This window comes from Leuresthes tenuis, unplaced genomic scaffold (genome assembly GCF_036924035.1).
Source record: "Leuresthes tenuis unplaced genomic scaffold, fLeuTen1.0.hap1 SCAF_24, whole genome shotgun sequence".
NCBI lineage: Eukaryota > Metazoa > Chordata > Actinopteri > Atheriniformes > Atherinopsidae > Leuresthes > Leuresthes tenuis.
This window is the reverse complement of record NW_027325378.1, coordinates 12,544,510-12,560,752: the sequence shown is the minus strand read 5'-3', so window position 1 is coordinate 12,560,752 and position 16,243 is coordinate 12,544,510. Positions and strand designations below refer to the sequence as shown.

Genomic DNA, 16,243 nt, shown 5'->3' with positions numbered 1-16,243 from the left:
AACTCTCAGTGTCTCCAGATTTGCAGATGGCACTAGAAAAAAAAACCTGTTGTTCTGGTTACATGAAACGCACGTCTGTCACCTCCTTATGCATCACCTCAAATGTAAAGAGAGCCGCGAATTGCAATTCTAAGAGTGCGCACATTTTCCCCTGAGCGCACAAGGCGCGCCACAAAGAGGTCTAGTTACAGACTTCCAGCCCACGTGACTCAGGTCCTCCTCGCTTTAAAAAGAGCTGCTACCCTGCAAAACCCTCCAGAGGTCCAACAGGGGTGGTACATGTTTCCATTGGTGCCAGCTGATCCACTTTGCGCACCTTCTGTGCAGAACTACCCAAGAGTGCAACGCGACACGATGACTTCGCCGATGTGCTGATGGTGCGCTGGACCTAGAGTCCGTTAAGTGTCTCTTTGTAGTTGACCTGCATCCTGAAAACTATCTTCCGTCTGTGACGTGCGGGTCAAGGATGACTCTTGACCACAAGAGAGCTTTTCGCGCCTCCGTCTTACTGGCGCGTGTGATAATCTGCAGTTACTTGCTATGTCCCGTCGGAGCGTATCTCTACAACAACCGCTACGCCGGGTGAGTGACCCCCTCATTCATTTCTGGAACTTCTAGAGAAAGACGGGATGAGATTAGAGGAAAAGCACAGGAACAAGCGCTTATCACAAGTAGTCTGTAGACTTTTATCTCATGTTGACTGGGGAGGCTTAACAAAGAAAGTCTTTGTACACAACATCTCCATCGTTTTATGGACAGATTTCTTTCCAAGACATAATATCATGCTTTCAGTTGATATTTTCTTCAGACTCCAGACTCTTGTTGTCTGATGGCATTTGGATAAGACTGTATCTGTCATATTTAGTTTCACATGGGCAACACAGTGGATGCTTGAGTCAATTGCGGTCTCAACGTTTCAGAAATTGAATGCAGCTGCCCTAAGCTCTCTTTGTGTGGCCTTGTGTTTGTATGATTACAAAAAAGCCACTTTTTTTGTGATTTCTTTGTCAGAGGTCTTGTCTTGACAGCTTATGTGGCTGGATGAGGAGTAAACTATCCCACTTCAGATCTAAAAGAGTTCAAAATTTGCCCTTGGATGTGAAATTCTGCAGTCTGGGGACCTCAGCTGCATCCACCTGTAGAGTAATCTGAGTAAACATGTAGAAAGCAGGGCATGTAAAGATATTTATGGTCTGTTCAAAAGACCCTTTTATGTAGTTTGGCAGGGGAAGATGGAGACCATCACTGCTGGAAACTCCCTCCTTTTCTCTTTCAAACTGCATTAATTTTGGTTTTACTCCAAAAACCACTCCACACTTTCTCCGATTTTAGGAAAAAGGTCTGTAAAGGCAACACCGTACACAGGCCTGATATGTGGATGTTCATCACAACTAACAATCATTTTCAAATAATGTCTTATAATTTATTAAAAAACAAGTATCTTGATGTTAGTAAATTCTGAATGAAGAAATACTGAGTGCACTCCTGTATGATAAAGTATCAAAACATGACTGAGAGTTAGCCTCTAAGCACCAGAGTGTCTTAAAAACAATCACAGTGGAGCATTCTGCAGTGAGAATCAGCAGACTGACATGTTAAAGACAGCTTTATCTAAAAAATCCCTTCAGTGGGTGGTTACAAAGCAAAATGCCTTTGAGAGGGCCAACATGGAAACAAAAACAGTCTGTCATCTTATCATAACAGTTAAAGAAATGGTTAGTTTCAGACTGTAGAGCACAGCCCTGAAGTCCAGTTACTTAAAGCTTGATTGACAATAGGTAGGCTATGTAACCCAAATTCTAGTCATTGTCCATCTTCTATTTGATCTGCCGCCATGGAAATGGGGTATTTTATCGCAGTGTGCTTTGGTCAGTGAAACGAGGCAGCCACTCATGTGGGACACCTCGACCCTTTTGTTCCCTGAACTTCAGAACAGCCCAGTGCCACCTTTGTTTAATGGGGCCCAGCTTCCTGTGTTACAGACTATAAAAAAGCTATTTGAAAAGAAGCAAAGGAAGTTACGTTAAAGGAAGATGCTCAACAAGACAGTGGATACATGTATAACGTGGCAGGTAACCGTGCAATACATAATGAATTATTGCCAGCATGTCAGCTTTAAGGTCAGTCCCAGAAAAGTCTCATTTGCAGCATGAAAGCAACACGACATCAGACTCATGATGAGGAGAGAAAGCACCTTTGTTTTGCTGCCAGGCAAGACAGTTAAGAGTTAAACAGTCTCAAGCGTCTCTTCTTATGATTTTTGTTTCAATTTACCTGGTGAGGTTTGATTTATTCATTTTTTGAGTGAATTATATCTAATTTAACGGATGCATTCTGTTTCAGATCAGTCCTCTTTTTTCTGCCATTGACAAAAAGGAAATAATTCTTCATTCTTGTTTTAGAGAAACTGAATAAAGCCCTCAGAATCAGCAAAAAGCCCCCTGATTTTTCATCTGAGTTTCGTTTCAAGCTTCATCTTACCCAAACATTTCCACAGGATAAAATTTGCCATCAAACAATTATCTATGGTTTTATATAACCAAACACACTGTGGATGGTCTCGCCTTTCCCTTTATGGTGCCTCTGAATAAAGAAGCTTTGTTTCTACCTGACAATACAGATTCACAGGATGGAAAACAATGCATTAAGTTGAATCTGGAGCTTGGCAAACTTATTGAACTAAATCATGTTTGTTTATACATTCAAGATAAGAAAAAGACACATAATATTTGCCGTAGATGTTTGACATATAATCACATTAGTGGATGTTTGGAGTTGCAGCATGAAATTGTAAACAGCTGCTGCTACTGTATCTGACAGAAACCTGTTCCAGGTGCTACCTGCAGAGCTGGAAATATAATCCTATAATGATGTAATGATGTTGACCCTGTCATCTATAGGACTTTGAAAGCGGAACCACCCATTTCACCATCTTACATCTACTGTTATAAGTGTCACCTTGAGTTGGCACAAAAGACAGTTTCATCCCCCGACTCCGTGCTCCAGATGTTTTTGAAATGAAGGGCACTCATAGTGGATCAAAGTGGACTTAAGTGCTGCAAAAAACCCTCCGGGGCATTTTGATTCCAGTCGTAACCCGACACTTAGAAGAGTTGTGTTGTTTCCACAGCGATCAAGTCTTCAGGATCACGCCAAGTAATTACGAGGAGGTCGGAGCCCTCAAGAAAATTCTGGGACAGATGCAGGTCAGCGATTCTTTTGTATCCCCCTCACACCTAATACATTCATGCTGACTTTCTTTCATATGAGGTGTTGCTGTTTATTCATGCGTGATCCAAATCAGAGCGATTTTTGTTGAACGTTCTTCTCTCATCTTTTGTCAGAAACATATTCTATTATGTTGGTTTCCAATTGTCTGTTAAAATTCTAGTGTCTGCTATTATTCAACCTTGCCAATGCACTGTATGACCCTAAGATGTTGTTCTATGTTGCTTGGATGGCAGACCCCACCAGCAGTGGAGTCTTGATGTTGGTGGGGGGGTGATGAGAACATGCTGTAGGGACAGTGAAAGACAAAACAGACATCTGTCACAGTCAGTACACATTCCTTGTGTGATTACACTCGGTAACCGTTTCAAAGAGAAACCCCAAGAGGAACACGTAGGGGGGTGGAGTTTTTCATAATATTCCCGAGTGCTTGGGTGCTTGACAATTCACAAACTCTTCGAACATGTGTTTCACAGATACTAAAATTAGGTGGGAACCCCCAGAGGACACGAAAGACCTCTCCTCCATTCCCAAACTCATTTGGAAACAATTATCCATCGGTGTCAGCAGCAACAGTGTTTCAGTTTGCTAATACACCGATTGTTTGTGAAGCATGAACTGCATTATGAAAGACGTGGAGACATTTTTTTCAACAAATAAAAGAACTTCTTTTCCCACTCGAGAGAACAACTGATTTATAGATCTGTTATGTTTGTAACTCCTGGGAACATTTCCAGAAATTACAGATCAAATTCAAAAGTCTGTTTAACAAGCCATTTCCTTTCTTGTAGGTGAGCAGGGGCTTAACAGCTGTGCAACATGAAGGCTTGTAATTGTATCTTTTCAGAAAAGAAGACTGTGTGTGTTTTTTGTCAGATTTTATCAGTATCTTGCGGTTTATCTTACTGGTCTGCAAAACAAGGTTCTTAAATCATTCCTGGAAGGAATTATTATCTGCTATTAATCATAGGGAAAAGTAATTGTACAAATCAGCTGAGTCAATATGTGGCTACTATCTCCACAACAGTTTCAGTAAAAAGAATTAAGTCATTCTTGCAGAAAAAAAAACAGCTCAACAGGTAGTTGATTAAAAAAACACGAAAAAAGTCAAGTATTTGAAACATTCAAGGAGGGTTTCGGAGGACATTTTGACATCAGTATTCAAAGAAAATCTGCCCCTTTGGCCTTGGTTTTTGCTTTTTGTGCACACAGTGTGTAAGTTATCTGTACAGCTTCAGTAAACAGGGAGAAGACGGTCAAGGTCAAAAGAGGACTTCAGTAAATGTTTATGACAAGCCTCTGATCAGGATTTGGCCTGAGCTCGATGCACGAGCTCGAACATGGTCCTGCACAACCAACTGAGGCAGCAGCAGCTTCTGTTTGGACAGCTGCGGACGTGTGTTCTCAGTAACTTTGTCACGCTGCCATGCCTCCAGTGTGCCAGAGTCAAAGTTTTCAGCTTCTGGCTAAGAGTGACGTCAAATGCTGTACACTAAAGAATGCAGGTGAATCAAGTGTCAGAGCGATCACAAACAGAACAACAGATTTTTCTTTTTGTTTGTTTTAATTTACAAAAAATCGTTTTATTTTGCCCTAACTTTTCGACCCCCATGAAAGCTTTTACCGCTGCTGCTCCAAATACCTCGCGGTGGGTGGATCGTTCCCAATAAAAATGCTCCGGTGCTGGGAAAGTTGCGTGTTTTTGACAGAAGTAAAGGTCAGTTTGGTGTAATTGAAATCAGATTAAAGAAAGCATCAGCTACAGAAACTATACGCAGATGTTTAAGGGGAATCCGGAGACATGACCCTGCATTGCAAACAATTTTACTGTAAACTGACATTTATTTAACTGTGTGAGATACTATAGACACTACTTTATTTTAACGGTGTATTTCTCCATTTATGATTAGATGACAGAGGGAATTCATCTAACTGCAAAGTTAATGCAGGTTTACAGTATATACCAAAATGTTACAAGCTATTTACAAAGGGTAATAGAATATCCGTCTATCACATTTAATTTTTCTTTAAATGTAAGGACAGTTTTTAGAGTAGCATATCACCGCAGCACCAATACTTTGCAAAGACATCCGTAATCTAACCGACCGATTGGTATTGCAACCTGCACAGAGTTGTCGCTTTATTGCTTGAAGCCCACGTTACAAAGGACAATTCTCCTTGATTCAGGTTTCCTCTGCAGGTTATTTTCTACTTCTCAACCCAAATGTTCCCTCAGGAGCCGAGCGCCACTTCAAATTCAACAATCCACTGCCCTCATGGTGTCAGTTGTTGTGCTCCTGGTGGAACCTGTTTTATGCTAATAGATTAGTTGCCTGCTGTTCTGCACTGACTGCACTGAGTGTTCATTTACTTGTGGGGCATGTCAGTTATAATAGTGTCTTGATTCATTGTCCCATGCATCCTTAGCTCTCATTGCAAATGCAAAGACTTGTCACGAAACTATGAAACTGTTTTATATTGCGTTCTTTGTGACGGGTTGATGGGTTGGACATCATTGGCTGCTCACAGACAAAAGCATTGTATGCTTCCAGCTCACCTCTGTTCCCGTCTTTTTTGTCACTCTAGCCTCATCAGATGTGCTCTGCCAAAATTAAGTGACCATGCACCCTGAGCTTGGATTAATCTGCACCTTTTTTTAAGACTTGCATTCAAACTCAAATTTGAAACCCTGCTGAATTTTAGGGGTAAAAGAATATAGTGAGGGAGACTTTTTTTTGTTGTTGTTGTTGAAAGGTCATTAAACTGAACCAAATAGAAGCTTCCAGTGGCTTTAATTAAACCAGTGATGGCCTTTTTGGGTGCATAGATGTTTTGTTAAAGCTAACCCTGGTCCACATCTTTGAAACCGATTCAACACTTTTTCTTCAGGAAAGCGCTGTCACTTCCTTGTTTCCTGTCAGCTGCAGCAGAGAAATGTTGATCGCATTTAAACCGAGCCACACATGTTTTTGAAAATAAAAGTCGAAGATCTTTCCTTTATTAAGTTCACGCGCACCTCTTTCTCGAAAGAATGTTTCCGCAAAGGTTGTTTGCGGATCAGTTTATTTGTTTTGGCTCAAAAATAAGAGACAGACAGACATTTTCTTTTATTTCACCTACTTTGACCAACTTGTTTTCATTTACTTGACTCCGAAACACTGAGATGCAGCGTCACCCCATCTGCCCTCATGAAAAGCCAGCCTCATTTTACTGAACTATAACTTTTTTCTTTCCTGTTTTGCCCACACCAGTACCAGATCAAAGAAAAACAACACAAATTCAATTATTCATAGCTACCCTGCATAAACAGATGCATAAACAAAAACTTTATAAAGCAGACAAATACTGCATCTTCAGGGCTCGTAAATAGAGCTATAAACTGTTAACTTGAGAAGTCGTATAATCTGATGAGGCATGTTTAAGTGCCCTTCTGGCATATGTGTTTTGGATTTGTTTTGCTAACAGAGAAGCGGTGCTCAAACATTTGGGGTACTTAACCATTTGGAAACACCATAAAAGTGCAGCAGTAGAGAGTCGTTTATACTCGAGGGCACCAAACATTCCAGCTGAGGCTTTTCGATCCGGCTCCAAACAAAGTCAAATTAATCTGGTATGCATTCTGTAAACTATTAAACCAATTGACACATTAACAAGCATGTGTGCCAGCCTGCATGTGTCTGCCCCCATGCAACAAATGAAAGCCAGCTGAGGACGTTTAACGTATGCAAACGCTGAAGCTGTGGATTTACAGTATTCCTTACGTGTGTCATTTGCAGATTGGCGCCTCCTCCTCTGAAAAAGGCTTTCTTTGCTCACTTCTTCTTTCTTCGGTTACTCGCCATCTCTGTTATTTTATCATGTTATCACATGACGTCTATGTTTATTTGGCTGGACAGCGCGTTTGTCCAGTGGGCCGTCTGTATGAGTTGGTGCGTAGAGCCTCCAACAATCCCATCCTGATAACTCAGACTCACAGGTTCGTTTTTTGCAAATTCAAGGTCACACAAGAAAGAAGAAAGCTAAGGAGTAGTCATTCATCAGAGATTGTTATTGGGTTTGATCCCATTACTGCTGTAGAGTCATTAACATTCCCAGATTCACTTCATCACTTACTGGAGGAATGTTCAGCTGTCTCAGTTGTACCTAAGCAGATTTATTCATTATCGCCAACTGTGTGAGGCTATTTCAAACAGTTTTACTCTTGATGATAAGATATTATCCAAGTCAGTTACTTAACATTAATACCGTGTTACTATTGAAGTCAGTGTTTGCGAGTAGAAAATCACATGAAACACCTTTGCAATATTACTTTGAAACAAAGGGAAACGTTTGAAGCATCAGAAGCATTATGATATGATGAAAAGTTGCCACATTTTGACTTGTGAGATGTGATTTTAACTGCTAGCTCCTCATGTTTGTAATACAATGAAAACATCTGTCTATAGTTACCCATTATCATCAGGTCATTACCCCACTGATTCAGCTCATTACTATCTTTTGTTTAAACGATTTTAGCTTACTGAGGTTACATATTCTAGTAATCATATGTAGAGTGCACGTTATGGGTTGTCTTCTCGACAAAGTATGTACATAAAATTTTGTGTATGTTAATCAGAAGTTATTTATCAACTTAGGGCATCTTATGACACGAGTGCAGAAATCCATGAGAAAAAGCAGCCGTTCAGAACAGTGCATCTACAAATGCTCGTCTCTCCTTGCATCTTCTTACTAAGCCTCAAAGTGATTGTAGTTTTTTCTTTGCGGTGCCGTGTGGTATGCATTATTCACATCAGAGCTAAAAAAAAGCACACATATGTTACTGGTGCTCGATGTTGTCAGATGTCCTGATTTATGCCTTAGATTCGGTAACGTCAGAGTTTAAATTCGATTCACATATCCCGAGGGAGTCTACTTAAGAGATTTTATAGTTCTCATCATTCTGTGGTAGCTTTGCCTTAATTATGATTTGTTCATTAAATTTGTGGTGTGTCTGCATGAGAGCACTGTTGGCAATGTTCCAAATCAATAAGCAGGTCTTTTGTATGGATCAGTATCGACTTGCTATGAATCACCTTTTCGTAAAGTCATGAAGTATTTTGAAACATCAGATATTTAATGTTGATTATTTTTTGTTGCTGTTGAACCATATCTGACATTTCTATTTGATTACTTTAGTCGTTTGACCATTTTCACAGTGGCAGCAGGATGTGATAGGATATACCGAGGAGCTTTATCACTCCTACCTGTGTCTCACTGTAACCTTTAATCTAACATATTAACTGTGCTGCTTCAGGTGGACTTTTGGCAGCCCAACCGTGCTTCTCTAATCCACCAAAATGCCACCGTGGACGTTCATGTGAAACGCAATGACACACAGGGTTTGCATGCACGCTTGAAGCAGGAAAGAATTGATTATAGGTAAGTGCATACTTACTCTCATACATTACATCATCCGAAGAGTTTCCACCTGACACGCATCTGCTTCCCAACAGCTGTTGCAATGATCCAGCTTTCCCTAGACATGAAATATGATTTTCACATGCCGAGTTGGCCGTAACTTGGCTTCGAAAAGCTTTCATGCTGCCTCAAAGCTGGGACGCATGCGAACACAGTCAAACAGAACATCAGAGCCCTTCTTCCTATCTGCTCCACAAAGCAACTCTTTCATCTGTCTACACCATCCCTCATGAAAATTAGCGTTGAAATGATGGAGTTTTTATCAAAGCAACCACAGCTCGAAAGACTTTTATTGTCCTCAGTCCTAAGGGAGAAACCTCAGCCCTGAGGAGGAGAGGAGGCTTTGTGTGGACTCACTTTGGATTTTTCAACAAAGTTTTACTCCGCAGTTGACAACCTTTGATGGGTAATGGATCATTTTAGGGAATGGAGCATCAAAACTATTTTATAGTTAGTGAACTGCTGGCATGCACAGAAAAGTGTAATGAAAGACAGTGGAGGAGGGACAAGTGTAGTTCAGTCTGTATTCGTGACTCCTGGCAAAATATGACATCAATCTGTGTGTGTTTGGGGTTTGGAGTGAAGAAGAAAAGGGTCGGATCAGACATGAGATGAGTCATTACACAGATAAGAATCATAATACTGTAATTAAGGTGTGAACTTTAGTTTTTCTGCTGTCAAACATCTCGAGGGCTGATGCGGAAAACTGGTTTGGATTAGTGTTACGAAGGAGTCAACATCAAACCCAGATTATCTAATCCACCTTTTCATACCTCATCCCAACACTTTATTCTATTCACCTCAAATTGAACGATATTAAACAGAAATCTGAAACTAACTGTTTGAAAAAAGAAATTGTAAATGTTTTGCCTGCACATTTAGGTAGAGTACAAGTCAAATTAAGTCAACAAAGTTGTCTTGACGACATTCGCTGAAAGCCGCTGTGAAAACATCCAACATTTGAAATAGAGGGATTTAAAAAGAGGTTGAGTTTCTTTTAAAATTGTAATTACAGGCTTTACTAATAGGTTTACATCAGATAAAAGGATCAGAAAAAGGCCATTTCACCAGAGGTTGGGCACTTGAACATACATGTCTCTTTGTATGGTCATTGACTCTACCTTAATGTTCAAATGAGGTTTGCTATCATATGCATCATGTTTGTCCGTCTCCATGTCTCTTCTTCACACAGGGTATTTATCTCCAATCTGCAGAAAGAAATTGAAAAGCAGACGGGTTATCGCTCCTCTCGCAAGCGGAGGTCAGAGTCCCAGTATGACTATGAGGTTTACCACTCTCTGGAAGAGGTAAATGTAAAGCCCACCAGCTTCCTGCTCTTCTGCTGTTGAATGTAAAGCACAATAAGCACAATAAGCAAAGATCCCCCAAAAGCTGCTCTCCAATTATAGATGACTCCCTTGCACAGGTGTCTTTCAAGCCTTGCTGTCTCATACACAAAGACAGAGACTCCACCCAAGACAATTCGCAGCCTTTATGTGCTTATTTACTCAGGCTGATCAGGGTGTCTGTTCATAAATACGTCAGGCCCTATGAAGCAGCAGCGCTCAGAGGACAAATCTTAAATCCTGCGAGATTTGTCCTCTGCATCACTGTCTCATGCATCTCTGTGTACCTGCACAGACACGTCTGTTGACGATAGCCACTGTCCTAATTATTTTCTACCCCTAAGATCCAGAACTGGATGTTTGAGATGAACAGAACCCATCCCGACCTGATATCTATGTTCTCCATCGGGAAGTCGTATGAAGGAAGACGTCTTTATGTGCTTCAGGTAGGAAAGAGGACACGAGGAACACATTCTTGTCCTGTTCTAAAACTGACGGTGTTTGTGTCCTGTCAGCTAGGAAAGAGAAGTCGTCCACAGAAGAAAGCCGTGTGGATCGACTGTGGCGTTCACGCCAGGGAGTGGATAGGACCTGCCTTCTGCCAGTGGTTTGTCAAAGAGGTAGTCCTGTTTTATAGTACCATACCATTGCATGCGTGAGATACGCTTTAACAGGAACAAACATCTTGCTGGTCACCTGAATGGTTTCCCTGCAGTACAAAATTGGTGATATAGATAGGGTCTTTCACAAAAATACAAGCATCTGCTCAACTTGTCATACACAGTTATGCAAATACTTAAGAATGTCCTTTATAGTTTAGATGTTGGCCCAGATATTTACACAAGTTCCATCCCGCCATTTTAGCCTCAGTTAATACCCTCTGAAGTGAGGGCCAAACCAGAGCCAGACACTGACTGCAAGCACTTTTAATAGCTCATTTTATACTCGTTATATTCCAGATGAGTGGGCTTTGCAACACAGTGCACGAGGGGCAGAAAGTTAACGGAATGAAAGAAAAGTCTTTCAGAAAATTCTAAGGATTATTTTAAACAATTCCTTCTCCTTGAGATGCAGGTATGTCAGTTGATGGGTACTTTCAAAATGTACGACTAGTACTGAGAAACCTTTCAAAAACAAAGGGAATAAGAAAATGCTTTGTTATGCGATTCTAAAAAGCATTTTTTAGCGTTGAAGTACCACTTTTAATTTCTGAACATATGCATTCTGGAGTCCTCGTTCACCTCCTCTGCTAACGCTACATTCCCTCCCACCTGAGATAGGAACAAAAGAGATGAGGAAGAGACACGAGGGGAGAGAAGTTAAGGTTACCGGCTATTGACTAAATTTAATTTTCTTACTTTGGAGCATTCACTTAAAACTGATGTCAGTTAGATATGTGGTCTGCAACAGATGCATCTTTCCATGGTTCCTTCATCAGAACTTCTTCACCAGACTTCCCCCAGATGCATTTTAGAGATTGAGACATCATTCATGATGTTTTGCTGAGATTGATGTCTGGGTCACAAGCAAGAGAATGAACAAGACAAGAGACACAAAGTGGTGAAATCCAAAAAGGGGCAAACCACGCCTTCGGTTTTTGTTAAGGTCTTGTAGTAGTATCCTTTAATTGCCCAGGAAAAAAAACCTGAGATTAAAACTTATTTTCCAAGAGGGACCTAGCCGAGACTGTGGCGTAAAACAAACAACACACAACAAGACCAAAGATACCAGACAAGGCATTAAACATTAGGGCAATTACAGGAGCCAAGTGAGCTTATGTCTCTGTCCTTTAAAATGGACTTGAATTCCCCCACAGTTGTAAGAAATGACAGTTTTAAATCCTTTTGCACATTATTCCAGGTAGCAGGGGCAGAAAATTTAAAGGCCTTTTTACCCAATCCAGTTTTGGAACCTGCATCAGGAAGAAGTCCAAGAATGCATTTATAGATAAAAAAAACAAAAAAATCAGCCAGTCTGCAGTCAGATAGAGACGGACAATTTGCTGTAGCATACGAAGTACAGGAATGTACACGATAGCTGCAATCAGTCATAAAACACAGAGCACAGTGATACCCAGTATCCAATTTTTTCAAATGCTGGGCCGAAGTATTCACGAATAGCAGATCTCCATAATCCATCAGAAAAGAAGGAGATAGTAGCAGGCAGCGGGGAGGGAGTGAAAAGCAAATAACAGAAGGAAATCAGAAACAGACATAAAAAATGATAGATACAGAAGAGAAAATATTTGACCAATGACAAAGGTAAATCATGATCAGAGCTGGAATGTATATTGACTGTGCTGTAGTAATTTAGGCAGGCCACTGGAGGTCAGACTAATACCTTTGTTTATGACCTAAGCACAATAACCTTGGCCTAGGTCTGATTAAACAGTAGGTATAAGCTGTATTAGCCCAGTGCCTAGACAACCTAACTCCAATCCCCATTTATAGACAAAGTATTAACCTGCTGTACAGCTGCATTCATACAACAGTATAAGATTACATATACTAAAAACAAAAAAATACAATAAATGTAACTGTATTATATAACCTGAACTTGTCTTTGCCAGTTTGGTATGCCGCATAATTACACTATTTCATAATTACAGGCCATCGGCTCATACCAGTATGATTCTGTGATGACACGACTCCTCAACCAGCTCAACTTCTACATCATGCCCGTCTTCAATGTGGATGGGTATCGTTTCAGCTGGAACACGGTGCTGTGGCTTTTTCTCTAACTTTTTTTTCTTTCTTTCTGAAGGGGAGATGAAGCTGGTTTTTGACATTCTCTGACAGTATCTTGGTTATTTCTGCCCACAGATTTTGAGACATTTTCAAAGCTGTAAATGAAAAATGTTTGGATAATGGAAAAAAATATAGCAGAGAGAGAAAATTGAAAATGCGCAGGTCTTGTCTTTGTGTATATCTGCTTCTGAGGAAACAATGCATGATGAGAAATAACACCGAACTATCATTTCCATAGCTATTTTTGATTATGAACCCACTCAAAGCTAGTGTGACCAGGATGAGTTCCAGACAGATTATTTTGGTGACATCAGAAAAGTCGCTGAGTTTGACAGAAAGTGCCTTCATTTTTCCTGCAGGATCGGTTCTGGAGAAAGACTCGGTCAAAAATCCATAAATTCCACTGCAGAGGAGTGGACGCTAACAGAAACTGGAAGGTGAAATGGTGCGGTGAGTGTTTTTGAAATATAAGAATAATCAGCCAAACCACACAGCCCGCAAATTGGCAGGGTAATTTATAAACTATGGATAAAGAGTATGGAGACACAAGTAGTTGGTGGTGAGTGTGGGATATCCTCCGAATCTTCATCACTCCATAGCATAGACATGTAGAGGTTAATAGGAGATGAGTAACGGTAAGATTAAAGGATGTCTGAAATCTCCACAAGAGAACATACGGTTAACTCGCAGTTACACATCTGTGTGTCTAATGAAGAACTGTTCTTCAAAGAACCCAGTGTGAGTGAGGACGCAGACATCCTAAAGGGTCCGCAAATACTTTTCTCTTGTGGTTTTTAACTGTAAAACACGGTGCTGTTCTATTCTTGGACAAAAGGGTAAGGAGAGGAACACGTATTGTTTGGAAATTATGTGAGCCTAAGAATTTATGAATATATTTCTGATGTGACTGTAAACTGGGCAATAACTGCTCAGAAAAAAAGGGAACCACTTCAAGTCAAGTTTCAATAATCAGGATGCTCACCCTACTTCAGATATTTCTTCTACAAGATGCCTAATTGTGGAGGGAGACATCTTTGAGACTAGAAGTGCTTTAAGTGGTCATTGAGCCACTGCCAATACCAGCAGTCCAATCTTGACATAATACACAATATCAATACATAATACAAACACAATTCTCAGCCTTGGGCCTTGTGATAGTATGATCTGACTGAACAAAAAGAAGGGTTTGAAAAAAAATTAAATATCTTATAAATATAATTTTGTCTCTTTACACGTCCTGTTGCTGCTGTCACAGTGATTTCCTTCTTTCATATCCAGTTTCACAAATATTGATTTGTGAATCCCAATCTGCCGTTGGATGCGTTCCAGTGTGAAGAGACGCTGTGAAAGTAGCCTCTGCTCTCTGTTTCCTTCCGCAGATGAGGGGGCCTCCTCTCATCCATGCGACGACACCTATTGTGGGCCCTTCCCTGAATCTGAACCGGAAGTCAAAGCCGTCGCCAAGTTCCTCCGCAAGCATAAGAAGCGCATGAAAGCATACATATCCATCCACGCATATGCACAAATGCTGCTTTACCCGTACTCCTACAAGTATGCCACAATCCCCAACTTCGACTGTGTGGTAAGACATCCACCGGTGTATGATTAACAAATACGTTTATTCAGATCCATGTGCCGGAGCTTTGGTTTCATCTCATGTCTGATCTTCATGAAGTCATTCAGGTATATGTCACAGATGTGTTTGTGATTTCACACTGCAGGAAGCAGCAGCTCAAAACGCAGTGTCAGCTTTGTATTCGGCCTACGGAGTGCGGTACAGATATGGACCTGCTTCCACGACTCTTTGTGAGTTTCCCTTTCATTGTGTTCCTCCAGCTTTTCCAGAAGAAGCGAAGTTATCGAATCACAGCTGTCAAATTTTTGTGTGGCTGTTTCATACCCCATGCAAACAAGTGAATTAGTTCCTATTCATGTTAGAAAGTGGCAAGAAATGCAAGTTTTCTCATCCTACACTGAATGATTGAATCTTGCTTCAAACCAGACCTGCTTATTGTACAAGAATTACGCTTCAAAGCTTTTTCTTCCCTTGTTTTTTAATTGTTTTGGGGGGTTTTTCACTCTCACAGACGTTACCTCTGGTAGCTCTATCGACTGGGCCTACAGGAATGGGATCCCCTATGCCTTTGCATTTGAGCTGAGGGATACAGGATACTTTGGTTTCCTCCTGCCTGAATCGCTGATCAACCCCACCTGCACTGAGACCATGAGAGCTGTGAAAGCCATCGCATCAGGTCTGCTGAAGAAGTGTGACACCAAAAGGGACAGATTTCCATATATATGAGCCGAGTTACCCAGCAGCTCACGCTGTTATCTTGTGGGACTTCATATTCCTTTCTGATGTTATCGGGTGAAGAGCTGAAAAGGACAGTCAGAGGGTGAATAGGATTGAGTTTTTCTTTCTGAAGGTTTGTTCACATTATTCTTCCATTTCTGATAAGAAATGATAGTGGTGGGTTCAGGCTGTTTACATACTTTTATTTTTATTCTACAGAGAATGGTGGTCATGTAAGCACTTGCTAAGATACAGCTGCACTTTTTTTTTCTGTAAAGAAATAGCAAATATTTTAATGTCTTCCAAAAAATGTGTTACAAAGATAAGCTGTTTGGGACTGTTTTTGATTTTTCAAAACTTCGTCTTCAGTCTTTTTTTCTTTACTTACTTCTTTGTGAACTCAATCTTACCAAGTGCCAGTTTAGCCGTTCAGCCATGATACGACATATGAATGCCTTTATTACTGCAAAGCTCTTATGCATAATATGCTACTACATGACATTTAAATAGATATTTCGTTAGAATGGTTTATTTTTTTCTCTTTCATTCGGTTCAGAGTGGAATGTAGACAGAATAACTTGTCCCCTCTGTAGCTTACTGTTTCATTACTCAGGTATGGATTAATGATGGTGTCAGAAATGTTTACTTGTGATAGGTTATGTACTTGATATGAGATTTTCATAAATGCATTAATTCTGACTTGAATAAATGTTTTATAACAGTAGATGTTTTGGGGTTTTTTTAAACATTTTTTCCACCTTTCCATCTACTCCACTTTTTATGCTATACTTGGGTTATTTATTTTGGTCTCCTGCAACAACTGGCATCATTAGAAATAAGTCATTCCCAGTTCTCAGGAATAAGGTCACGTGTCATAATTTTAGCCCTCATTTTTGTTCCGTAACTGTTTTGAACACAAGTCTGTGGCCATGTTTGATATTAAACATTTAAGACAAGTGACATTTTAAAGGCTAACTCACAAACCCCTTTCTATCTCCATTTTTAACTTTACCTCACAGCCAGGCGGATGATTCTTCCGCTCGGCTCTTGTTTATGGATTCAGAAAACAGTGGAATCGACATGTGAGATAGTCCAAAGTGAAAGTGAACTATGCCGCCCACAACTGCTAAATCGGTGTTGTCAAACCGCCAGATTTTCCAGATGCGTTTGGG

At 40.4% G+C, this 16,243-nt stretch overlaps 1 protein-coding gene across 2 annotated transcripts; it reads left to right on the top strand.

Moving 5' to 3' along the window:
* The first annotated feature begins 267 nt into the window (after positions 1-267).
* Positions 268-15,394, top strand: cpa6 (carboxypeptidase A6). Of its 2 annotated transcripts, none has more exons than XM_072378873.1 (11): positions 268-582; positions 3,131-3,206; positions 8,522-8,646; positions 9,878-9,992; positions 10,382-10,477; positions 10,547-10,651; positions 12,640-12,750; positions 13,138-13,228; positions 14,158-14,360; positions 14,500-14,584; positions 14,866-15,394. In XM_072378873.1, the coding sequence occupies exons 1-11, from the start codon at positions 467-469 to the stop codon at positions 15,078-15,080; spliced, it is 1,338 nt and encodes a 445-aa protein (XP_072234974.1). In that variant the 5' UTR covers positions 268-466; the 3' UTR covers positions 15,081-15,394. The 2 variants fall into 2 exon arrangements, with proteins under 2 accessions (XP_072234974.1, XP_072234973.1); XM_072378872.1 differs by having other exon boundaries at positions 10,376-10,477.
* Positions 15,395-16,243: the final 849 nt, after the last annotated feature.